Raw genomic sequence first — 27,622 nt, 5'->3', positions numbered from 1 at the left:
TCAGACATAACAAATGTTCCCAGTAGGTTTTAAAGTGAATCAGTTATACATGTTGAAGCAAAAGCCCTTGGAATTTCTTTGAAAGTGTGCTTGTTATTATGGGGCTGCCTTCAAAATAAATACATTTAAAAATATGCTAAATTTTCTACAAAGCTTTGAAAATACACCATTCTGTTCATAATTTGGTGCAACATCATTATCCACTTCTGCTTCTTCACATTAAAAAAAAATACTTCTGTTTACTGAGGGTTTGCCCAGTTGTTTATTCCAACTAGACTCATAATCTTCTTGAGACATTAGGTCGTTGTTACAGAAATTCAGACTGCCACACTACATACAGGACTGTTGCTTCAGGTTTACATAAGGTAACAAGTAGCAGAAGTTAATGTGACAAATTATGAGGAAAAATCCACTTCTCATGCAAGTGTATTCCATAAAGAGGCAGGAAAGAGGACTTCAGTAAGCATGCCTACATACACACACAAGCCTGTAATGTCACATACCAACACACATACAGCCAATATCAAAGAAGGAATATTCTCACAGTTGCCAGGCTAAGAACTTGAAAGTTAGAGAAAGCCAGAATTAACACTGTTTATACAAAAGCTAGTCCTTCATCCTGCTCACCTGTTCAGCCTCAGTCTGGTTTTTCAGTTCCTTGTACAGCAAATTTTTGCCCTTCTGACTCTCTCTCAACATCTTCCCATCAGTCCTAGGCTCTTGTCCAGCCATCTCAATTCCCTCTTCTCAGATTAGCCTCTTCCCTTCAGCTCCTGCTTCCAGGCTCTTTAGCCACAGCTGCAACCTTCAGTCCCTTCTAGCCCCACTCCATCCCCAAGCCCCTGGTTTAGAGCCAGAGTCCCCACCAACACCAGATCCTTTTCCAACAGTTGTATTTCTTTCCCTTGACTACCAGACCTTCATAAGATACTTCTTCCTCATGTCCAACCTGTTCTACAAAACACCTTCCACCTTATTCTTTCTAAAAATAATAATTAAAAAAAAGGTTGATGATGTCTTCCCCTTTTGCTTTATAAGAACTCACTGTTTCTCCCTCCACTCTGTAGAACAGGGCAGTAAGAGAGGGGTGTCAGTACTGCAGGCAAGCCTGGACTCATAAGCATGAAGAATCAGACTTGTCAAGAGATAAAGAATTACCACCTTACAGTGGAAGACAAATGACCAGTCACTAATTGTTAATGACTACTAGCCAGGTCAGGTAGAGCAGGTGAAACCAGCATGCTGGAGTTGATAAAAAACAAAAATAAAGTGAGGTGTTGTCCTGGTTTCAGCTGGGATAGAGTTAATTTTCTTCCTAGTAGCAGGTATTGTGCTGTGGTTTGGATTTAGGATGAGAATAATGTTGATAACACACTGACATTTTAGATGTTTAGGGGGTTCCCTGCCCATGACAGGGGGGTTGGAACTAGATGATCTTTGAGGTCCCTTCCAACCCAAACCATTCTATGATTCTGTAATTCTATGTTACCAAGTAGTCAAGGACTTTTCAGCTTCCAGTACTACTCTGCCAACAAGAAGGCTGGAGGTACACAAGAAGCTGAGAGGGGACTTGGTGAGGACAGCTGACCCAAACTGGCCAAAGGAATATTCTATACCATACAACATCATGCTCAGCATATAACTTGGGGGAAGCTGGTCAGGGGCTGGACCACAGCTTGGGAACTAGCTGAGCATCAGTAGTCAGCGAGTGGTGAGCAGTTGTGCTGTTCATCACTTGCTTGGTATATTCTTTTATCATTATTATTATTCTGTTCTCTTTCTGTCATATTAAACTGTCTTTATCTCAACCCATGAGTTTTACTTCCCTCCACCCCCCTCCCCCCCGATTTTCTCCCTCATCCCACTGGGGCAGGGTGGGGAGTGAGCAAATGGCTGTGAGGTTGTTTTAGCTGCCTGCTGGGTTAAACCACAACAAGGGTCCAAAGATCGTGCTAAGATTACCTTCTGAGTAAGTGGGTGAAATCTGGGACTGATTCTGGATGGAGAAGCAAGCCATTCTGTCATCACAGACATAGATACAATTCTTGTTCCTTAATTTAAAGATACTAAACCATTGATTAATGAGTTTTGGCTTTGATGAGAAGTTTATTCTATATTGCTGCAAAGTACCTACTGGCTGCATAAAGGTCTGTCCTTCTGGCAACTTGCTGCTTTTCTAAAAGAAGTTTGCCACAGACAAATAGCTGCTGTAGCCAAAACCCGGAGCTTCCCATTCTAGAACTTGTCTTAATCATAAAAAAGTATGTTTCCAGAAAGCGTGTACGATGTCTGGAGAAAAGAACTGCAGCCAACGCCTTTCAAATTCCCTGGGCCAACCACTCCCAGATTCTCCAGCTTTCAGTTTTCCTCTCATCTGCTCTTCTGCTTTTTAATCCAAGTCCTTTCCAATCTACTTGTCATGTCACTTTCTCGGGAACCAGCAGAGAAGGGATAATTGAGAAAACAGAAGATAGTCTGGACTGAGTATACCTGGCAGAGATGTAAGCTACAACTCAGGCTGCTGCATGCTCCATATAGATTGAACCTCTGGGGAGATTATGTACTGAACACCAGCAGATTTTCCTCAGGAACTACAAAAGGAATCTTGCTCACCAAGCTCACAGAACTAAAAAATGTCAAGTCACTGGTCTCAGGGCTTAGGTTTTGTCAAGAAATGGTCAGTGGTTTGTTTATTGCAAGAAAAACAGCATTTTCTTATGATTCTTTTCACAGGTGTCCATACTGTTTTAGTTGACATTTCCTCAAAATATACCCCTAACTTAAATTTTTACAGAATCATAAAACACTGACAATTCCATCTGATAGGTATTGTCAGGTAACCTTAAGGAACAGTGCTATTGGCCTTTCTTGTTATTACAATGAGGAAAAGTTAAATTAACTGTTCAACTTTTTTTTATATATATACACACACACCTCTGAATATATGGAAAGCACAAAACAATGTTGAACAGTTAATTTCATTTGTGTGTGTGTATATATATATGAAATGAACTGTACACACATGATCTCTCTCTCTCTATATATATATATATGAAATTGTGAAATTTCCTCCACGTTTCCCTGGAGGTATTAGTATATTAAAACCAACTAACTATTTTAAAAACTCTGAAATCAATGTTTATGTCATTCAGGAAATTAATTATTTTTTTCATTCTCTTGAAAGATTAATAATTTTAAAACTTATGGAAAAGTATCTGCTTTATGCTGTACTTAACAACTCTATGATATCTTTTAATATGGGTAGAACTTAGACTAAAATTGAGGCTGTTTCACCAAATCATCCTACATATTATCCTAAGTATTATTCAAGGCTTATTTGGTATTTTTACAAATCAGAATCCTTACAGTTGATATCTTGCTCATAAACCTATATTCAAAAGTACATACATCAAAGAAGAAAGTAAACTTTTAGCTATAGAATATTAAATGCTCAAATGGAAATCAAAGACGACATAGGTTATTTTTTATTACTTAATTTAAAAATAGCATCATAAGCAATAAAGACTAGGAACAGACTGAACCACAGTGTTTAAAATTCAGAACAGGAAAATATGTTATGTTAGTAACTTAAGGCTATTAACACATATACATAAATAATACATACGCCTCCTGCGATCTTACCAAGGTATTTCTCCCTTTCTTCTCTTCTCTCCTTTGCCAGTCTTTGTCTTTCATCGGTTTTTAGAAATCCATCAATGGCTGAAGTCAGAGGGGGGGGGGGGAAAGTGTTAGTAAAACTAAAGAAGCATCCAAGAGAGCTAAAAAAACCCACCAAAAATAAATCATAGTTACTGCATTTAACAATTCCAACAATAAAAATGATTTTGCACTTGTATGCAGGCAGGTTAACAAGCTGGGATTTGGATACATCTTGATCACAGCCTCCTACCTACTGTCGAACTCCAAGCACAGTTTCTCAGTGTAAATGCCTGGCTCTTCTTCTTAGAGCTAGCAAGCATGCTATTAGTCTTGTTTTAAAAATTTCTTAGGAAAAAACATAAGAAAACCATAAGGATGCAATTAACATGTATTCATCTTTGTTAATAACCTCATTTTAAAGTTTTTGGCTAAGAGAAAAAGGTCGTTCAGGAAAGCAGTAAAAGCGATACGTGGCTCTCTTACAGTTTAATGCTATATGGAATCCCAGCCTTCATATTTATGGCTAAACACAGCCTCACAGCTCCCCTGCCCACAGGAAACCACTAGCACCACTCATTTCAACAACCAGCAATTAGCACTGGATGGGGCAAAGGAGGCAGCAGCCCTCCTGCCCTCTTTTCCAGGTAGGAAACACTGTTTCCTCCTCGAGTCAGTATCTAAAAGCAGGTTATTTGTTTGGGAGGAGGTTGCCTAAGGATGTTTTCTACCCAGATCCAGACACCCTAGTTCTTTGTGCAGCGTGAGCCACCAAAAAGTGCAATTAAAGCAGGCGGGCAGAGTGTGACACACGAGGTGCCTCGGGGTTACCTGCCTGCCCTGGAACGAGCAGCCGGCCGGACCTAGGCAGGCTCTTACGTGGACCTTCGGCAATACCACAGGTAAGCTCACCAGCCCATGCTCTCCGGCAGGCTTCAGCCAGTGACTTGATAGATCAGCTAGAGCCGAAAGGGCCTCCTCCAGTGCCCTCATTTCTCTCTTTGTTTTCAGGATCTCCTGGGGCCTTAGCAGGACTACAGTGCAAAAAGGCATGGTGTCTCACAGCACAGTTTACATCCTTTGCAATCATTATTTGGGCTCCCTACTGAGTTACTGAATTATAATTAAGTCCTGTTTCCTTTGTCTGTAAGAACTGCAGTTGTTAATTTTATCAGATAAATACAGGTGGAAAAGTTACTTAGACCATAACCCTGACTCTCCTCCTGAAAAGTCACACTTGCAGTCTCCTCTCTCAGTGCATCCTGTCCACCAGAGCAAAGATTTTGCATAGCAAGTGCCTTTCTGTAAAATGCACTGTTCTGCAGGAAGGCTGAAAACCAGTCTCGGTGGTCCCTTGTGCCTGGTGAAAAACGCAGGTCTCAGCTGTCCCCCATTAGAATAACAGCTTGCTTTTTCCCCAAGCAGCACCTTCAAACACCAGCTCTAATCCTCCTTTGCACACACAGACGGTGACTACCTGATGGCAGCCAGCCTCTGGAAAATCGTGATTATAGCTCTCAACTGGTTAATTACGACTAGAATTTGTAGGTCAAATAAATATCTATTTATTACTGAAGACTCATCCTACTTCCATACTAGTCCACTTGTTTGTTGGTTTGGCTGCCATTTATTGTCAGATTTGACAACCAGGGAGGAGAGAAGGGGAGGTGGCTCAGTAAAGCAACCACAGTGAAAGTTTGCAACTACTTTGAAGGGGCATGCAATAAATAGCCAAGTAAGGGAATCCCTTTGTCAGCATAGTTAAATTACAGCTCCAATGAAAAGTTTTTTCAGCAATCTGAAAGTCAAAACAGCTTGAAACCTACAATTTAGGCTAGAAGCAGCAGAGGAGGTGAAATCAAGACTGGATCAAGAGCCCAAGGAGGGAAGACTGAGCTTGGAAGCAAGTGGAGGCTAGAGAAAGCCGTAGAGGCAAGCGGAGGCAGGAGCTAAGGTTTTCCACAGCAAGGGATATAACTCAGACAGAGAGGTGGAACCTGACATATGGAAACCAGGATGGGGATAAGCTGGAGGGATGAGGAGAGGAACAGTAAGACAGTCCATGCCCACGGATTACGTTCACAAAAATCCTGCACCAACTCTCATCGCTTTCCTCCTCCTTTCAGCAACTATCTATGAAACCCACTGGCAAAAATATGTCCCATTATGCTTGTCAATAAAACTACAGCAAACTAATCTCTACTTTGATTGCTTCATGAACACAACTGGCAGAAGTGGATCTAAAACTTCTGACCTTGCTCACAACTGCCATAGCTATCCCAAAGTTGATGCACAATTTTTCAGCTTGGCTTTCTCAAGACTTTGGATGTCTCAACCTCACCCAGGTAATATTAAAAGAAGATCAAGGCTGTAATGCCAGATACTTAAGAAACAAGAATGTATCAGAATTGAAGCAGTCTGCACAATCCTTGTTTTCCCTCCTTTTACACATATGTTATGCATTTTTTCCTTTCAGGTCCCTTCACTTATTCAGTGCACAGGATGAACCTCCTCAAGAGGTGAGCCAAGTTCAAAGCGATTAGTGTTTCTTGCTTCATTTCTTTCTGAAACTAGAAAGTACACAGAACTACAATCTGAAGTCTGTCTTGGAGAACAGGACTCCAGACTTGGCTATGTCACAGGTGAAGCAACAAATACATGGAATCGCTGCTCATTACATGTGCAACACACTAATGTGCAAAAAAACGTGTGGAGGAAAATAGTACACAATCTAATGAGCACAGTCATTAAACGCATGTGCATGTGGCAAGGGTAGCATTAAAATAGCACGGGCATCCTCAGTACTAGCATTTCTTAAGTCAAGTACTTGACTTCAAGAATCAGCATGCCTGCCAAAACCCAGAAATTTTCTTGCCTTCAGAAAATAAATTTAGCTTTGAAGGACAGAATAACTATTCCCTGGGTAATAAGTTGTAGCTTGGGATGATTTTCTAAGGCCAAAATTAGCGTATTTATTACACATCTTCATATAATATACATTCTAAATGTAATGAGCACAACAGTTACCTGTGGTGAGAAATTTGATTAATGACAGGAATTCAAATTCTGTTTGGTAAAGCAGACTGCAAACAGCAAGCTAGCACAGGCAACTGCCATGAAAAGAACGCAACACCATCTCTGTTTCATAACATGAGCTGTCAGCAGAGGGCAGAACAAGGCTTGAATGAAAAAGAAAACCCCACAGCAAAAAAGCTTATCACTGTGGCAAGTGACCTCAGGTTAGCATTCTGTATACTCATCTATATCGTGAGCTTTCCTCATATTTACAGCCAAGTGTCTGATCCCTCAGGTAGAAAGGTGTATAGCGGCAAGCGGCACGTTTAAGAGTCAGGATGTAAACACAGGCTGGTTGTGCCTTCTGTCGACTGGAGTAATGAATACAAAGAGACACTGACAGAAAATTCTCTAATAACCCTTTATTCCCAGACTTGCAGAAGCATAAGGAAACTGCCCAAGTAACAATATCAAAGATTTTACTGTAAGGAAGTGTGTGCACACACACAAATTGCTGCTACTCTATTCCATCTCCCAGCCCTCCCCAAAATCCCTTTTTCCAAAGAGTCTCCACTCTGAAAGGCATGCATCTAACTGCTGGGCTAATTCCTTGAGATTGTGCCTCATTTTTCAACTGAAGAGGGCCAGCTGCTCCTCTGGGACTTTGTTACAACAAGCATTTCTAAAGACGACGACCATAACTTAAAACTGGTTAAAATGTTAGCAGCAGTTCTACAGCAGTAATACACCAGCTAACGCTGCAGGACTCTTTCAATACTTTAATGTTACTTTGAAATAAATATTCACAGAAGTAAAAACTGACATGTTAATCACTGCTTCAGCCCTTTCTGATGGGCAATGTAAACGTATTCAGACTAATGAAATCGTGCCAGAACACATCCACACACACTCTGCTCCACATACCACTTGCATAAGCCTCTTGGTGGTTGCTCAAAACAGAGAAGGTTGTGCGGTCCCAATGAGACACAAGGCAAGCTCTGTCTTTTGAAATCTGTATCCTGTTTCTGGTTGAGAAAAAAAGTACTCAGGCAGGGCAATCAGGTTTACTGGAAGCTGAGAGTACATTTCAGAAAGATCAACCGGCTGCTTGGACACCCCTTCCCCTGAAATTTGCACCTGAGTAACTGCCAGCAGGTAGGGCCTCCATTCTTTTTTTTTTTTCTTTTTTTTTCTTCCAGCTACATTGTTGTTGAACCCACATACCCTTCTATCCTCTACAATATCGCATGGAATATGGCTTCACAATGTATTTATACATAGCAGATATCAAAGCCCTTGATAGCAGGCATCCCAACATAGATGAGCAACACTCTTACATAGAGCTGGCTTCAGATCAACATACCTAGACCTTTGGCCCCCCTGCACGACCCCATTCAACACATTTAGACCTTTGCCCATTCTACATGACACCATCCAACATTTTTAGACCTTTGCCACAGTGTGTGTCATCTAGACTGACGTTGCTGCGTTGGTGAAATTGCCGGTTTGGATGCAGTTCTGCCAAGGGGTGGCCCTGCCGGGGATGTGGCGAGGCGGTCGCTATAGCAGACCAGCCCAGCCCAAGATATCACTGCACTTACCCCTACCCTTCTGCTGGCAAACTCCATTGTTTCAAATAACATAATCTCAATCTCTAAAATCAAGGGTTTGCTCCTTAAAAAAAACCTGCTTTCTCTTCCTTGAGACTGTTCTTTGAGATAATAAAGAACAGACTTTTCCACCTGCCACCGCTTCCCTCTGGGTAATACTGCATGAAGAAACATTATGTTCAAGTTGTCAGTTACTGACTATACTCTGAGGGGAAAAGAAGTTTAAAATTGCATGTGACTGTACCTGGATGATACTTTCTGCTGGCAAAAGGCACTTTTTCTAAATTTTAATTATAGTATATCACCAAAAGGCTTTCAGGTAGAGTCAACATGCAAACAACACGAGACCTTTGCAGGTATGTTCAGTAAGCTTTAGTGGATTGTCCGCTTTTTTCTACTTAATTTTATTTTTATGCTTGCCAGGCTGGATTTCAAATATAACCAGAAAATAGAGAGACATTTCCCATTATGTCTAATTAACATACCAGGATAGCTATCTGTTGTTCTAAAGATGTTAAGTAGATGAAGTCATTAAAGGCAGTCAGTTGTCAAACACACTGACATTTCAGACACCCCAGGCTAATTTTCTGAGAGGTGGCCTGGCAGAAAGGACAGAGAAGCTGTTGGGGACCTGCACGCTCTGGTGAAACAGCTAGGGCACAGTGTCACTAGGTACCTGATTTACGTTCCTGATCCCTACCCTGGATTTTCAAATTATTCATTTGAATCAAGAACTTCAGCTGTACACCATACTTACACAAAGATTACAGTAGCAAAATATATTCTATTGATATGTTTATTTAAGCTTAAAGTTAAATCATTCTGAAATGCCAGCAAAGTAACTTTTAAAATCTACATGAAGTATATATAGGTCATTTGGTATAACAACAAAAATATCTTCCTTACTGTATGGGTAGGAAAAGTTTGCTAAAATAAAAAAGGCAGATCCTTTCAGTTCTGCATGAGCCCACAGACACCTAATCAGCTCCCCCGGCTTGTGTGCTTCATGTATGGTGTACACAGCCGTAACAGTGCCCAGAGGAGACTCCGGTATCAGGCAGACACAGCAGCTGCATCTCAAGATCACTTGGAGAACTGATGTCAGCAGAACGTTTTTACTTATGAAAACACTAGATTAATAACAACACTAGATTAATAATTTAGTTTACTGAACATGTCCCTGTTAAGCAGCCCACCACGTGTGTTCTAGATTGCCCTTTATTTCTGTACTTCTGGAATCTGGGCAGAAAGGAGTCCAGAGATTCAACCAGAGCTTGCCAGTGTCTTTCTCCCAGATGTAACATGCATGAATCTTTACGGCTGTATTTTTCAAGCTATACTAGACCTCAGAGCAATCTGGAATGCGTAGGTAAGATCTTCCTTCCCTTCTAGCCTGTCCAGCTACTTACTCCAGGTAATTACAAAAACTGCAGAAAAAAGGGAGATGAATGGTGGAATTCAGCTACAGCTTAACCATGGTTGGTTTTTTGTGTGTTTTTGTTTTGTTATGGTATTTTTTAACTTCAGTTTCTTCAGAATAAGTCCTACATCATTCATGTTCATGAAGACAGAAAGTTAAATATATAATTACACTAAGCACGGCAGTTTCTTTAAAAACTCTTACCTTTGTAAATACAGACCCCAATTAATCCTTTCAACCTTACAACAATTGACAATTTTTGTCTTTCAAAACAAAAATCCATATATATGTGATTGCATATTATGCATGAAGAGAACTTTTATTCAAGTTGATATAAAATTTTTAACCTTAATCTGTATTCTGAAATCTTTTACTGTTTGTGAATCTCTTGCTATTTTAATACCAGATACTTATATACTTGAACACACAAATTCCACTCCATAACTATTTTTGTGTTTACTGTATCACCTCAGCTAACTTGAAAAGACCTGGGTACTTCTCACACATGAACCTTAAATGAAAAACTCTTAGAAGCAGTGTAATTTCACTGAAAAGTTCATCTTTGTAGCATACATGCAAACACATAAATGCTGAGGTAACTATTAAATGGTGCACACGTATGTTAGATTTTTATAGCTGCAGAATAAAGCCTGTGCAAAGACACTTACAGATGGTAAACAGAGATAAAGGACAGACCTGCCTTTTCATCATATAAATTATGTTATATTCCCTTTCTTTAAAGTAACGACACACACTTTCAAAGACTCTTAATTCACCAGGAGGGAGGAGAAAGGAGACAAAAGGGAAGGGAGGTTCCTTTTGCTTATTATACATCTTTCATCCAGCACTTAGTTATCAACGAGATTATTCCTCCGCTAGAAGACAAACGGGCAACTATTGTTAATAGATATAAAATTTTAGTACAAAACAAAATGTTCATACGTGTAAACATTGTGTCCAGAGCCTTAGCTAACAGTTCCTGATCAAAGTAGGCACAGCTCTACCACGAGCTCCAATGCAGCCTGGCAGGTGGGGACCCAACCAGACATTCATGCCACTCCTGCTCTCATGCAAGTCTCAAGAATGTTGGTTTTTGCAGAATATCAGCAGAAGCAGAATTTAGCATCACAATGTTTCTTAAAAAACAAAACAAAGAACCCCAACAAGAGCTGACTAAAAATTACAAATTTTGCAACATTAGATGAAAGGAGAAGAAAAGTCGCCAAAAATAGAGGCCTGAAGATTCTCATTTATTTATAACTGTTGTTACGAAAATGTCTAGTAATTTTCTTAAATGCAACTGATCCGAGTTACACATTTCCAGTAAGATCTAAGTTTATGGACAATTTCCAGAGCTGTTTTATTTAAAAAAAGGACATTACACAACATCAGAATTACAACTGTGAATGATTTTTAAGACTTGTCCTTTAAAATAGTTTGAGAAGGGCTTTGGAGGGGGGCTTGGGTTTTTTTTTATGGGGGTTGAGAGGTTTTTGGGAGGGTTGGTGGGTTGGGTTTGGTTGGTTGGGTTGGTTTTGGGGTTTTTTGTTTGTTTTGGGTTTGGTCCCCTCCACTTGCTTTAAAAAAAAAGTCAATCATTTTTCTAGTAAATGTGGAAATTGTCAGTGTAAAAGACAGATAATCAAATTTGCAGATGTATTTATTAAGATGTAGAAAAATTAGGGGGTTTAAAATTGATCCAGTCACAATTGTATAGTACCAGAAAAAGCCCTCAAGAATATTAACAAAAAATAATACCATCGCCCTTTCCCCCTTCAAATACCTAACTACACAAGGTTTATAATGAGGAGTGGAAAAAGAGAAGAACGTAATCCAAAAGGAATGCATGCATTCATGACACTATCTTGACAACAGATTCATCCTACACATACTCTGTGTCCAAGGAAAGCCATCCTTTTCAAACATGCGCCCTGAGAAGGTAAGTAATCTTAAAATTTTGTGGACAATCACAGGCTACTTTCAGCACACCTGATAAATGGGGAAAAAATTCAAATCAGTGTCTTTTTAGAATGAAAACCTATGCATTCTGGGGTAGATAAGAATAAACAAAAATAAGTACTGCTTCTAACTCACAATCCATACTTTGAATCTAAATGGAAGTAGGGTTCACTTAGGAATAATTGCTGGTACCAGCTGGAAGTTATAGACTAAAACAACCCCCTAACCCCCAAAGCTATAAACATTACAAATCCAACATTTTTTTTCCCACCATAGGATTTTTTTCTTCTGTTGTTCACTCACTGCATATCTCCGGAATTAGCAGTTGTCCCAACATGTATTTAGGATTTATGCATTTACCAACTTGCACAGACTAGTTTCACTGAGTTGAACGAAACTACTTTGTTAAAATAGAAAAGATGGAAATATCTTGTCAAAACCAAGAAGCCTTTGTATGCCCCACCCAAGTCTGAAGAGAGGTCCTATCACTCACATGTTATCATAATAACTAACTTAATGGAAAAAATGCATTTGTTGGAAGAACAGCATCTATAAAAACTCAAAATACTGCTTGCCTAATTCACCTCACTGTATAAACTTCGCCAGAAAAATCCTCATTGTAAGACAGTAAGCATCAAGTCATAGTTATTTTGCCCAAATTATCTAAGGGAAATGCAGATATGTGCATTTCATAGACAAGCGTACACATTTCTCCATCTCAGTGACTTCAATCTGAGCAACTGCATTTCAAAAACACCAACATCAATACAAAAAATTCAAACTCTTTCCAAAAAACTTGTCACTTTTTTTTTTTTTAAAAACTGGGTATCATTCATTATTACTCACCAAAATGAGCTAGAAACAAAAGCTTTACATCTATAGTATAGTCTAGCAAAATTCCTCATTAAAAGTTTAAGAGCTTCTGCGCTTGCAATACACATTTACATATGAACAGCTGCTGATGCTACATATTTATTATTAGGTATTAGATATCCAGAGCCCAGTGAAAACTAGCATTTCACTGAGAGATTCTGATATTTTTAGCATCAGTAAATGAGATGGAAGCCGTAAGTATCCACTTCTCCCACCTCCAGCTAGCTTGTAATCCCCAAATGCACATTAAAACCCTCTTCCTATTCAAGTTAATTGGCTTTGCTGGTGTATGGCACTGAATAGCGATCTTATGCTTCGGTGGTTTTCCAATTTTCACTGCTGTGTTGCACTCTTAAATGGTAGCTGAAGTGCATGAAGACAGCAAAGCTGAAGGGAGAGCATAGAACTGGTTTTCCATCTCCAGGTAGCAAGAGCTTTTGTGGAAGTCCTGCACAGCCCCCACGCGGGCAGGCAGATGACCTGCAGCTGAGGAGCACCATTCCTCTCCTTTTACTGCGATTTTTTTTTTCCCCTCTGCTGACAACAACAAACACTCAAACCTTCGCAGCAACTTCCGATGCTGTAATTTAAAACCAAGGGGTGCAGGAGCCAGTATTTGCAAAGATGGTTATCTGGAGAAAACAGACAGCAGACCTGACGTGAGCGCTTCACAAAATTAGAGCGTACTAGGCAGAGCTCCTGTCTTCATGCTCAGGCTCTTCAGCGTCGCTAGCTTTGTGACCTGAGTAATAGTCCCCTCGCTTCCACCCGCAGGCCAGACTTCCCTGCAGCCCACCACGCCAGCAGCCAGGACCCCTTGTTAAAATTCTGCTTCGTGGCAAAAAGGAAAGTTGGGATGATTTTCCCACCGTGGCAGTAGCCTGGAGCATGTGTCAAGCTGTCCGGCTCGAGCCGCTGAAGTCCGTTATTCTGCTGCCAGAGCTCCTTTTATCCAACGAGACACTTTCCCAGCACCGGTACAGAGCAGCTGCAAATCTCCAACTTCAGGTAACTTGGGGATCACAGGACAGCGTTTCGGGGGAAGCCCGGCAGTCTCTGTACACCCTACCTTCCTGTGTAGTCTCTGCCTGCAGGGCTGGAGGGCAAAGCAGACACCCGTGGGCCTCTGCAGGAAAGGGACTGCTTGCAGATGGACTTGGTGAACAAGCATTTCAGAGGTGGCGATTTTTACAGCGTAGCATTGACTTTAAACAATCCATGGCACACCTATGTACAGGGATGGCTCTGCAGAGTCCTTTTACTAACATTTTTTTCATTTCAGGTCTAATTTAATAGAGATATCTGTGCTTTGGGATTTGCTCTGAGTTGTAGAAAAGGTATATTTAGAGAAACAAGAAAACTTATTTGGCTTCTGACAATGCTTACAGAGATGTGAAGTGTTGCCAGCATGGCCTTGATTTCCACAATATGCCTACTTTTTTTTTACCTAGACAGTACAATTAACTTTTTAACATAACCTTCATTTGTTACTATACTCTGTCCTCCATCATTGTCTTGATGACTGAAGATTTGAAGAAGGCTTTAGGGTGTTTCTTTTCTGTTTTTTGTGGTGAGCAAAGTGAATATAGAGCATTTAACAAAGAATCAATTTGCAATTTTCCATTTATATATCTTTCTACAAAAAAAAAAAAAGCATTGATGACTTACTAACACGACATGCACCTGTCAAGGGCTAACCTAAATAACCTCCAGTTTGCTCTGCCCCTACTTGGTGCATCACTGAAACAGCATACTATTCCACATAGAAGCAGCTACCAGATGTAGACTGCACATTTTACCTGTATTTTGGCAAAAGCTTCAAAAAAGAAGCAAAGCTGATCAATTCAGAGTGGACATGATCAAGGGAACTTCATGCTCTGTGGACTTGACTATGATTAGGAGTGAGAGTTAAATGTGGCTTTTAATGTGCTTCGCGCTAATAACATTTCCCATGGATTTATTTAAGGGAAAGGAAGAACATCCATTGATTATCAAAACCAAACCAATTTATTCTAGGAACATACACAGTAAGTCCTCATAGGGAGGAAAAGCTCCTATTTTACAGTTAGATGTCTCCTCCATTTTACAGTTAGATGTCTGTCTGTAACCTTTTTTCTTGCATTTTAGTAGGTGTGCTATGTCAATGTACTTCATATTAATAGTGTTATGTATAGACATAGTTTTAACTATGTTTCTGGTCAGTTTATCAAAGTGCATTCCATACAGCTCTTGCTTTTGGATGCCCCAGTCTTGGCCCCTAGATATAATTCTTAAGAAATCATATAATTTAGTGGTGGGATCCAAATATTTGCCCATTTAAATCCAGAACATGAACTTTTCCCTCTGGCGCTTACAGAGTTATTTGTGTCATCTGAGAATCTAATCCTTCTAGATCTTAGATCAAAAGCCTAATGGGTCCTCGTTGCAACTTCTACCTAGTTTTCCACCTGTCTTTTAGCTGTGAGCTTTTGACTCCCAAGGAACACCAAGCATGAAGCTTTCAGTGCACACAATTCCACCTGCAAGACACTGCTGAGACTTGACCAAGTGCTGGCAACCTCACTGCCCCAAAGAGAACACAAATATTATATTCATACATATTCTCCTGTATGTAAGGAATGCATCTTTGTAGGAGCATTTATAATGATTTTTCATGATCCAACTATTTAATACTAGCCACCATGCACAGAAAATGTTAATTGTCTCTCTTAAAAAGCAACCCCCTCCCCAAAGGGCAAGGCTCCAAAAGCAAGAACCTCATTCAACTCTTAACCTTGAACTATGTTATAGGGTCTGAATTACTTAGAGCTTCTAGATATCTAGGAAATATCACAAAGTGGAAATTGTCTTAACGCTGACACAGGCAACCTAATTTATGCATGGGGCTAGTGCAGCCTGTTGGAATTCAAGACTGAGGGGACGATGATACAGTCACAGCTATAACATTGAGACACATTGGGTCTCGTTCACTTTGCCTAAATCCGGCTCCGTTCTGATGGAAAGACAATGTTTTCATTTTGTGGAAACAGACAGAAGGCATTAGATCTATTAAGTTAGTACTTGGAAGAGTATTTTTCAAGGGCAAGGGACAGTATGCAGATGGACTGATACAAAAATAAGGCTGAATGTTTCTGCTTCCTTTGAAAGTGTTACATGAATCTATGTTCTTAAGTAGTATTTAGGTGGATTTTTAGTACTTTAAAGTGTTAAAAAGATTAAGTCTGCCTTTTTACCACTGCAAGAGATAAATCTTTGTTTAATCTGTAATTTCTCAGAGGATTATTCACTGAGTTACTACTATAAATTGTCTTATTTGTTTATGCAAATTCAGAACACAAATCGCATTATATGCAGAGTTCTTAACCTGCAGAATAAATATTTTGCCAAGCCGACACTTTTCTACACAAGAGATGAGTGGATTGTGCATCCACTGATTTTTCAAGTCTCAAAAAGAGGAAGCTAGATTTTTTCAGAGTAAGAATTTGGAGTATTTACAAAGACTTACAAAAATCTGTAAAACTGAAGGATAAAACAGAAGTGAAAGCTACCTGTACTCAAGTGATTGAGCTGTATGCAAAGTGCTTAAATGATATGCAAAGATGAACACATACACTGAATCCAGGATTCATGGCACGCTTAGGCCAACAGAAAAAAAGCCAATTAAAACATAGGGGTTCACTAAGCTTTGCAGTAAGTATTGCTTAGCACAGAGATCAGGTCCTGTATTCAGGATTTTCTGTCAAAGTTTAGATAAGCTTTGGCAGTGATGTGCAGCAAAGCTACAAGGGATGAAGGCAGACTCCAGTATCTCCCACCCTCTTTGTGACCTTCACGGCCCAAAGAGAAAGGAGTTGAGAGATGTATTTAAGTCAATAACGTGCAATTTTCACTGCCATGACAAGACTGCCTCTGTCCCAGCTCAGGGGAAGTCCGGTGCTGGAGCACGTGCAGCAGACACGACTGAACACCAGGGGAGAACTATGGGGACTTGCCTGGCATTTCCTTCAGCACAATAATTTTACAGTCTTAGGACACACACAGGCACTTGCACACACACTCATGCTCTACAGGCACGGCATTTTCTTTTGACTGTTACCTGAATTCATTTCAGAGGCTAGAGACACTGGCCCAAACCATTATTTTTTAAGAAAATATAAATACTTAAAGAATGACATTTCTTTGAGTATTTCTGTTGATCCTTCAACCTTCTGGAGAAGACTGACTTGATTCAGAAAAAGAGTTCAATTCTGGCACGTAAGTAACTGCTAGACTTAGTGATTCAACATTAGCATCCAGACACTTTTAAAACACTATACAAAATGAGCAGAAATTAATTTCAAAAGTTTTAACAAAAAATTATGGTTTCTGTTTGTCCAAAATTACAAGTCTCTATTAAAAGGCTTGTATGGGTCTTCCATCACAGCATAAGAAAAGCTACTTGTTTGGTTCAAAGGCAAAATTTGTTTACTATTTTAGTCCTTATGCCTCTGTATGCAACTCTGGAAATGCAACTTGAATGCTGCTAGCTCTTGCGCCTGAATTTGTAGCCCTTTGCACAGCAAGTTTCTGTTCTCATTCATATGTAAGAGCTGGAAATCTGGCCCACAGAATCTTATTTTTCTGGTAACTCAAATTCTTCAAACAAGTGACTTGGAAAAAACACTCTATGGAGCACTAAAAAGCCTCATTTCTTATGAGGCTGTGCCCAGACACCAGATTTTCTTGTCTCTATCAAGATGCAAGTTTCTATTGAAGTGTTCTTGGAGGTCAGGGCAGTCATAATCAACTCCCTCCTGAGCGGGGTGAATTTTATGGCATATAATATGAGTTGTACTCTTACTGCATTCTGTGGCATTACCTGTTTTTACCATCTTTGCAGGAATATAGCACCCTTTAGACTGCAACTGCTGTCAAATTTGGTTGAAGTAGGCTGATGGCTTCAACAGCTGATTATTGGTGAGAAGAAAGATGGACAGATGGATAGGTGTGATCCTCTATGCTTCATTTCCCTTTGAAGAAATACAGACAACTGAATTCTTGAAATTGTAGCCAGAAACTTAAAACCTGTATCAAAGTCCTTATTCATTTGCATGCCTTGAGAAGTATATTCAGTGTATGATGACCCTACATCATTAAGGCTTTTCTATCTTCAAGGCCCCAGCTACTCAAAATAGGATGACCTTGAAAAAAAAAGAAAACTCACAACAACTTAAGAAAATCCATCCAAAATTATGCACACTATTTCTGAATAACTCACAGAAAAAAGGCAACTAAAAAAATGGGAGGACACAGATTAACCAAACCCTACACATTTAAATACACAGTCTAAATGTTTTAGGAAACAACCATATGATGTTATGCTGTACTAATTTTCAGAGCATCTAGCTAATTGCCTGAAATTTAAACTGACAGGCTTAAAGGCAGGCAGAGACATAAATAAAATGAGGACTTTAAAAGAAGCTTAATCCAGTGTCCTGACATTTAACTGCCAAGATAAACTGACCAGTGATAACAGAAGAATAATTTTCAGTGATAATTTCTTTTGGGTTATTTATAAAACACAGAATGAGAAACTGTGAGTGCTTGCAGTTTATCAGAACAGCACTGTTCAGCTAAAAAGCTGATGGTAACAGACGAGCTTGAAGAAATTATTTGCACAGAATGTAACAAGCTCTAAAAAGAAACAAAGATAATTATTTGCACAAGTGAACAGTGGAATAAATGTACTAAGGTTGCTGATGATTGCTGAATTCACACTCACAATCTTCTCCTGTGAGAGACATCACACTGAATACACCAATTCTAATCATGCAGCCAGACTTTTTTTTGCCATACAGATATATTTAATGCTATGACATAGTCTAGTAACACATGGTGGGCATGTGTACGTTAAGATAAAAAGAAAGCTCTTCAATAGAGATAAATGCGTGGTGAATGCAAGAAATTGAAGGTCACATATGCTTGGCAGGCAATACTTTGTTCTAACTGGTTTTGAAAACATTTGAATGATGATTCCGCAATTAGATGATCTACTTATAATACAATGTAATTGCACATTTTGGTAGATGAAGGCTGGTTAGCTTAATTTGTTCTAATGTGTGTCTAGACTTTACTTTGTAAGTCTACAATTAGACTGTACATGGGTTAGATGGTATTTTCCATTGAAAGTTTACTTTTAAATTTTCTCTTGTTCGTTGTTCCTCCCTTTCCTCCTTTTCTGCTATGTCACAATTGTGGTTTTAATAAAACAATTTATTGGCAGGAAATTTAACCTGATTGATCCCGCAAATAAAATAAATGCAGCTTTATTTGGCACCAGAATGTAGGTACTTACAGTCAAAAGCTTATAACTTAGCATCCACTTCACACCAAAAAGAGATAACACAATAATTCTGGTTTAATTTAATCCTGGTTTTAAATTTAATTCTTATAATATTTTGTGTGTCATCGTCTTTCCAGCCCTAATGTCAAGACTAAATCCCAAACTATGTTCTTTCCTATTTGATTATTTTTCTTTTCATGCCATGAAACCAGTAAGACAGAAAGGTCTAGTTTTACACAGTACTTCAGTTACTATGGCATTTGTACCAATAAAACTTGCTGTAGCTTAGTATCTTTTTACAATTGATTCCTTATCTTTGCCCTTAATAGCTCACTGTGGTCTCTTCTGAGACAACCCGATTGTCCACCTCACACAGGCTGTCAGAACTTACATTACAGCAGCAGAGTAAAGACAGAAAACATTCCTCATTCCAAGAATTTAATAAAATTGGTAGAATCAAGTTAGGCTGTCTTTTCATCACCTTTCTTTTGGTTTGCAATATAGTTACTTAGGATCTACTATATATATAAGCATGTCCTATTGATATGACCAGAAAAAGAGAAGGAGCTATGTTCTACCTCAAAAGTGACTTGGCTGTAGCAGATGAGTTTCATAGGACTGAAATAATCTCCCATGAATTATGCAATATAAACTAAATTACAAGCGATAAGTAATTGCTAAAGGTATTAAACGTTACTTGGAAATCTTTTAATTGAGAATTTATCCTGTTTACAAACTGCACAGACACAGGACAACAGAAAAAGTTAATCCAAAGGAATTTGCAAGCAAAACAAAAACCAAAACACATTACTTGAAGTCCTCTAGTCTGTACAGAAGCCAAGGTCCAAGCACTTTGATCACCCACATAGTAACATGTCTACTGGACAGCACAAGAGTTTTGCATAAACACTGAAATTATCTTGCACTTGTCTGTCCTTTCTGTTTCATTGGTCAACTTGTTGAAGAGAGGTTTTACACAGGACACTGCCCCCTTCAAGACATCTCGGGCATGAAGAAGAGACAGATGCCATATGGACAGATCCCAACTAAAGTTGCAAGCCAGCTGCAGCCCACCTCTGGGCTGGTCTCTGGGCTGTATCTCAGGTAGCCCCATCTCCATCCCAATTCCTGCTTTCCTCAGCTGGGACCCCTGGACCCAACTCATCACCCTGCCAGCGCAGGGCTGTCAGTGGACCCTGCTGTCCCTCCACTGCCCGAGCCCTGCAGGACGGCACTGGGAGGAGAGGGCATGGCAATGTACTGCACTATTTCCAACACACAAAACTGAATTACTTCCATTGTTTCACATGGAAGAAGCATCAAAGTGCTCAACTCAGTATCTCTGCTACCTGTAGCCAAGGAACTACTACATTGTATATGGAGGGCACAGGCTGCAGACTATAGCTGAAGAGCCCTGTAAAGGCAGAGAACCAGTACACACAATCTTTCTCCCAGGCTCTTTGTTATTTCTCATCCCTTTTACTGCAACAAAAACCTGCGCATTTTTTTCTGCTTCTGGCTTCCAGGAATCGCTGACATCAAACAAGATGATTTTTCACCACATAAAATATAGAACAAAAAAAACCAGTAATAGGGTGTTATCCTACTAGTCTGTCTACTAGATGACAACCAAGTAAATTAACAGCTATGTCAATAGTATACCAAGTTTCAGGCATCTTATTTATTAAACACAGATGTCTCCACAAGCCCAACTTTTATGTGAATCAGATTACAACAAAAGACACTTTGTAGTGATGTTTACTTTTTTTTTTAAATAGATGCTTATAAAGCATGAAGTATATTTGACAAAAATAAGTGTTCAAAACTTGTATTATTACTTTCTTCTATTTCTATCCTAATGAGCCACACATACCCGCTACACCCAAGCCTATGATCATATGTACTTTATACATAGAAGATGTTCATAAATAAATGGACTGGTTAATACACAAAAATAGCTGGTGCACAAGTAACCAGAAGGTAGCAAACCATCCACTTCCTCACTGTACAGGGGCCACCAGAAGGGAAGGAAAAGCTGTTCTCCTCCCTAATGCACACCCCAAGAAGCCAGCAGTCACTCCTGCATAATGAGTGAGAAGTGGTAAGACTGCAGGGGAAAGAAAACATTAGATACTATACAGCAACGTTTTGGGGTTTTTCCGCCCCCCCACTTTGTATTAACCTTTTTCCTAAGTTTTAGGACATACTGCTTATGAACATTTCTCCAGACTGGAGTGTCAATGAGAGTCACCAGGTTTTGAGTGCTGACATAGAAGTATTTTTATTTTGCCACCTTAAAAAGCAAGTCTTAGGAGGAAGGGTGTCTCAAACACACACTCGCTGAAGGGCAGACTCCTACCCTATGTAATCCATGAGGGCAGTACAGCTAAAAGATCTGCAGCTCAAAAAGTTCAAGGCAAAGTGTCTATCAAAGCCCAGTTAATGAAGGTCTACGTACTTAAAAAAAAAAAAAAAAAAGATGATGACCCCATATATACATGCAACACAACTACAGCAAGTTCTGAAATTGATAAAGGTAAAGCCAGGAGGAAATGTCAAATTTTCAGTTTGAAAATTGGAATTAAAGATGAAAATTAAATTAGCATGCTTTGCAAACAAGTCTAATTATTAATACCACGTAGATCTAGCCAGATGGGAGACAATATCCTGGATAGTGCAGCTGAGAAAAACAACAGCAGGGAAAGAAAATCATTCTTCTCAACTGTAATACCATAGCTAGTGCTAAAAGTTATTTTCAGAAATTATTATGCAGGGTTTTTGGTTGGGTTTTTTTTGTTATTAAATAAAAAGTAAAGTACAGCTTCCTAAAAATCCTGCTCATAACAGCCACTGCAGCAGACTGAAGCCACAATGATTCTCTTACCTGTGTTGAAGAGGAGCACTCAAGGATGTTTTTGACAACTACTTAAGTAGACATCACGATAAGCAAAACAACATTCCTAAACACCATTTGAAGAGGTGATGTCTGTGTCCATCCCCTCCCCACCCCAGAAATATAAAAAGTGTATGTATATAGGCCATTCAGTTCCTCTCTCAAAATGACTTTTAACAAAGACACCTCCAGCTACTGATATCACCAACTGAGCTTCCTTCCTCTCACTGAAAGTGGATGCAGGCTTTTTCAAAGCACTTTCCATCTTTTAACCCTATGAAAAAATTAATAGGGCAATTACCATGATTTATACAAAGCTAACTCCTACAGAAAAACCAGTGAGTAGCGCTCTGTAAATATTGTCTTTCTAGGCAAAAATGTATATACTGTATACAGTGAGCACATCATTATTTCAAGATTACTTTTCTTGTTGGCAAAGAGTTCAATTGGAAGTGTTGTCTACGTGAACAGCAAAAGACTGGATTAGCTCTTACATTTCTTTTTTTTGACTCAGCCATTTTAGATTGATTTACAGGGTTAAGAGTAAACAGTAAGACTTAGATAAAGACTTTATTTATGCATATGTACATAGATCTATTCCCCCTTGTATGTATATATGGTAGAAGGGGGGGAGGACAGAAAATGAAAAACAAAACAGAAACGTGTTCCAGTTTTCACAAGCAGAGTAATAAATGTTCACACAACACTACTATTTATCTTTTAAAAGGCCTCTTGTGTTTGTTTATTCACTGGAGATTGTATGGCAGGCTAATTTCACTTTCCAGCCCTTAACACTATTTCCAAAACAGGATGCTCACTAATTTACAAGGTTATCCAAAAGATCAACAAAAACCCCATTGCCACAACCTCCACATGCAAGGCAGACCAGGAATGACCAGCCCCAAACCTCCTTCACCAGCACAGCAGAGTCCCAGCAATCCACACAGGGCTGGGATTCGCCTGAATGGGCAGCACCGTGCATGTTACAGCCACGTTAAGAATTTTGTGGTGTAAAGAACACCACACATGTTAAGCTTCAGTGGTGGTGAGTGTTACCCAGTGTTTATTTTTAGATTTTATTAGGCAAAAAAACAAGTAGTATTTATATGTAATGCTGCTGAGAACACTTCAGTGTGATTAAGGAGTGCCACTGGCCCCTCTCCTGCTGGCAGAGGTGGCTGGCACACTCCAGCACACTAGCTGCAAGCAAGTCCATCCGCCTCACGCACGCTTGCCGTTTTGGGGCACTGGAAAATCCCTCAGCCGGAAAACAAGCATCTTTCCTTAGGACCATGAAGTCTCTCCTTGGCACCTAGCCACCCCATTCACAGGGCAAGGTGGTTTGGATGTTTCCACAGGCTTTGCTGGCCACAGCAACCCCACACCCAGGCAGCTCTTCCTGGGTGAGCCCAGCCTGGCCTGCCAGCCACACAATGGGTGCTCCTGGCCCAGAGCGGCTCTAGACCACACAGAGAAACCATGTATGGGTTTTCCTTACCAAAAAAAAAAAAAAAAAAAAAATCACACATTAGGTCTTACTTCAAAACCTCCATTTTGATACTGTGGATATGTAATTTGCTTGTCGCTTTCTGACGTTTGTCCTCTGAAGATGAGGGCAGGGTTGCAGGTTCATAGAACCACAGCACAACCCAGGCTGGAAGGGACCTCAAAAGATCATCTGGTCCAACCTTTCATGGGCAAGGAAGCCCAGATGAGATTATCTAGCACCCTGTCCAATCACATCTTGCACACCTCCAGTGATGGGGACTCCATCACGTCCCTGGGGAGGTCATTCCAGTGACTGATTGTTCTTACGGTAAAAAGTTCTTTCTTTTATCGAGATGAAACCTCTCCTGCTGCAACCTGTACCCATTGCCCCTTGTCTTCTCCATGTGGCTCCTTGTGAAGATGGAGCTTCCGTTCTCTTTGTAGCCACCCTTTAAGTACTGGAATATGGCGATGAGGTCCTCCCAAGCCTTCTCTTCTCTGGGTTAAATGCCTGGTCTCCAAGAGAAAGAATAAGAAAATAAAACCCAGTGTCTCATGCTGCTGCTGTATGATCCCAAAAACTGATTCTTCCCAGCAGGGCAGAGGAAAGAGGCGAGCAAAGGGCCAGGCTGCAGCGCGAGTGGAAGAGGCACAAACAAGAGAGAGATGCTGTTCTCTTCCTGAAGCTACAGGCACAGACCTGCGGCTGAGTCCTGGAGTATTGCAAGCATGAGAGAGCCACCTAGCCAAGCACATTGAAACAATCTGAGACAATCCTACAAATTATAAGAAGCCCAAATCTCTTATATGTTGGCATGGTTGTTAACGCAACAGAAAAAACACTTTTTTTTTTTTTTTTAATCATTAAGGCAGGACAGACTTATACTCACAGTAGAAAAGAGCACTTGTTTCCTTACAGTAGCTGACTAGATTAGTACTTTTGTCAATTTTATTTAAAAGAGAGTTGAAAGGTTATAAAGCATCATTTCTTCCAATATACCTTACTGTAAGAGTTCCTCCAATTTCCAATACAAGAAAAAAAAAAGAATCAGTGCAAACAAATGAAAACTTACTTTTTATAAAACTTTATCTAGGTGCCCTCTGACAAGAATCAGACATGTTTTGTATTCAGTTCACTGGGAAGAGAGGACTATTTTTCTTTTTGAACCAAGTTAGTCCAGAAATATTTGATGAAAAAATTATATGCCAGTTCTTAATCAGTATCAAAATGTCAAAACCCAGCTTTCAGTACTATTTTAATAATAATAATTTAAAAAAAAAATGAAAATAGCTTAAATTTAGAGATGGGATATAAATCCTCTAATGACAACCTGTCCTTCTCAACATAAATTTAAGAACTACCCCAGCTTTCCACTTGCTTTCCTCTGATTTTTTTTAAACTATGCATCTCTCTCATGCATCATTATTTGTCTTCTCTACATTACCACCCCGTGTTCTTCCCTATCATTCAAACTTCACTGAGTAATTATTATTTAGCTACAAAATTAAAATCCAAGCTGATCTTAAATCATATAGAGTTTATAGAAACCATCTGGTGAATTTTATGCCCCGAACTTCTAGGCAACATAATTTTCTATACAAAAAGTATACAGCAATATTTCAATGTAACACTTCCATAAAATCACGTTCTATTTGATTCTAAAATACATGTATGCTTCCATTTTTAGACTTTCAACTTTTATCTTAATCAAAAAATATATAGGAGAATACTTGAAAAAAACATTCAATTGGTATGGCAAGTTGCTTGCTTTTCAATAAATAGTTCTCTTGTAGCTAAAGCTATTAAGAGAGGATATTAACACCATCTCTACAAGATCAATTGAAATAGTTTGGCAAAAGGGAATGTGGCAATCAGAAGAACAAGTGAAATTTAACTTGAAGTGTTTCCTGCAAGCCTTGCCTTACACTTCAGGTGTATATAAGCATTGATATTTGACTGCTTAAGGTTCAAGAAATGTGTAAAAATGAAGTTAAACAAATTAGAAAGCAATGTCAGTACACCAAAACCGCCTTAAAGCAAAGTCTGAATGTTAGTTTTTACAAAGTACTTCTGATTAGTTCTTAAACTTAACACACACACACCCCTAACACAAAATAGAAGTTATCTGAGTAAGTATTTGGTGTATGTAAATATCCTTGCAATGACCTGACCCAAACTATAACAACATCAATACGTTTTTATCTAAAAGGATTCAAGGATCCAAGTGCGTGATTAAGTCCTTCCAGAGTGGTAGGTCTGATATACACAGATGATCCTTTTTGTTATGACTGAAGCTGGCTTAACTTGTGGTACAGCTCTGAATTCTAACTCCATCTGGTTTTATGTTTTCCATGAGAGGCAGACAGGTGCAGATGATGTATATTTATTTTTTTAAAGGGCAAGAACTATAACTTCATCTTCAACTGGATCCTCCCAAGTTTGCTCATCACCTCCACTGACCGAAGAATTCTCAGCTTGTTTCTACTTACACAATCAGCAATTCCAGTATGTTTTTCTTCCTGAAGTATTCAGTGTATTTCTTTTAATAGAAAAAATCACTGATAACAGTTTCTAATACAGATGGAAAATATGACATCATTCATAAACACTTGATCAATAACAAAGCAGTAAGTTTATAACTAAGAAATACTGAAAACCAATTCACTTTCTCATCCTTGGCTAAAGCTGTTTTGGCTTGACAATCTCTGAATCCCCTCTAAGGAACATTTCCCCTTTTTGCCCCACACATACTTGTCTGCAAAGACATTTAATTCTGTAAAGCTACCATTTCCGAGTCCTCACACAAATCTCTCTGCTTTAAAGTTTTACAGCCTTATTTGCCACCTTTTAAACAATATCTTGTCACCCTACACAGACAAAGCCACCACAATTTCTGCTTGATAAGTCTTCGGGTACCACAGCCACTTCAATGCAATGCTCAGAAACTAAGGGTGATAGGCTTGCTTTAGTACAAAAGCTTTGTAAAGATGTAAAAAAATTTCCCACTGATAAATGGGAGCAGGAGAAGGGAACGACTCAAGGTCCTCGTGGGCAGGCTGCGGGCACTGCAGGCTCTTCTTGTCAGTTGTGAGAATTGAGCAAGCAGAACAATTTAGGAGGCTTATTACCGGTTCAGCGAGCAAAAGGAGTTAATACACACATAGCAGAGTCCCAAGTCACAAGCCAATTAAAAGCTTCACATTATTGCACCACCTCACTGAAAGCAATAGGAAGGAACAGAGTCAACTTTGCAGATCTGCTCCTTCTTTATAAATAAGACCAGATCAAAACTAAGAAAAAAACCCCACAAAACTAAAAACACCACAACAAAAGAGTCCACACAAGTCACTAGTCCTGCAGCCATGATTTCGACACAAAAGGACACTCAAGCATCCGTACGCAAAACATACGCTGTTTTTACTTGGTGAATATTGTGGTTAGCTTAACGTAGCTAATTTGGGGTAAGCCTGTACACAGTCCTTTAAAAAGAAAATCACCTCCTTGCTAAGGAATGTTTTCATAGCACTAAGTAGCCAATTTCTGAACAAATTCCCTTTTGCAGTGAGTAGTACTAGGCTATCGTCTATTATACATCGTTATAGCAGAAGAGATCATTTGGATGCTACTGCTTCTATACTACAGCAGCTCTGAATTCAGTAACAAAAATAACTAACACACTCAGGGCATTATTTTCCTATGGCAATAAGGCAATCAAACCCATGCACATTGAAGTAGTGATAATCAGCATAGCTATATATCTGGTTAGAACCATAGCGGGGCGAGAAGGAACTGCATTGCTTTCACTTCACAAGGATCCAAGCCGGGGGTGAGGAACTGGGCCAGCTTACAGCAGCTGAGCAAGATGGTATTTTTGATAACTGCCTTCTGGTGCTCAGAATCTAATTTCCGTACAAAAATATCCTTTTTTTTTTTTTTTTGCAAATGGAAGGGATCTTCATAATTTTCTATATATGCCTCAGTCAACAGTACTGCAGAAGTATGGATCACACCTATTTGTTTCACAAGGTGTGGGATACTTATTTGGGTAACAGGAGCTTGCCTTAGGCTTCATAATTATTAAAATCTATTACAAGGTTGATCAAATTATGGAATTAAAAAAAAACCACACCGTGAAGTGTCCTCCAATTCTTCCATTATTCATTAAATCAGAAATAGGCAGCTTGACATAAGGCATTCAAGCTGTTACAAAATTCATTTATTCGTAAATGACAAATGAAGTTCCTTCTCAGTATAACAGCTTTTCCTGGGGAGTCAATTTATTTAAAAGAAATTAAGATATTATCATACCAGACATAATTATATGTAGTTGCAACCTGAAGTATCACAGCTGTGCTTTTAGACTTTGATAGCAAAAAAGACTTAT

General features: G+C 39.3%; 1 protein-coding gene across 4 annotated transcripts in view; it reads right to left on the bottom strand.

Annotated features, from left to right (window-relative positions):
* MAP7D2 (MAP7 domain containing 2) overlaps positions 1-27,622 on the bottom strand; it is an 86,725-nt gene that overhangs the window by 34,683 nt on the left and 24,420 nt on the right. For all 4 annotated transcript variants that reach the window (XM_075775394.1, XM_075775413.1, XM_075775403.1 and 1 more), the window contains exon 2: positions 3,643-3,720. In XM_075775394.1, the coding sequence (XP_075631509.1) occupies positions 3,643-3,720 (78 nt within the window). The remainder of the gene's footprint in view (positions 1-3,642; positions 3,721-27,622) is intronic.

This window comes from Balearica regulorum, chromosome 1 (genome assembly GCF_011004875.1).
Source record: "Balearica regulorum gibbericeps isolate bBalReg1 chromosome 1, bBalReg1.pri, whole genome shotgun sequence".
NCBI lineage: Eukaryota > Metazoa > Chordata > Aves > Gruiformes > Gruidae > Balearica > Balearica regulorum.
This window is presented reverse-complemented; position numbering and strand designations above follow the sequence as displayed.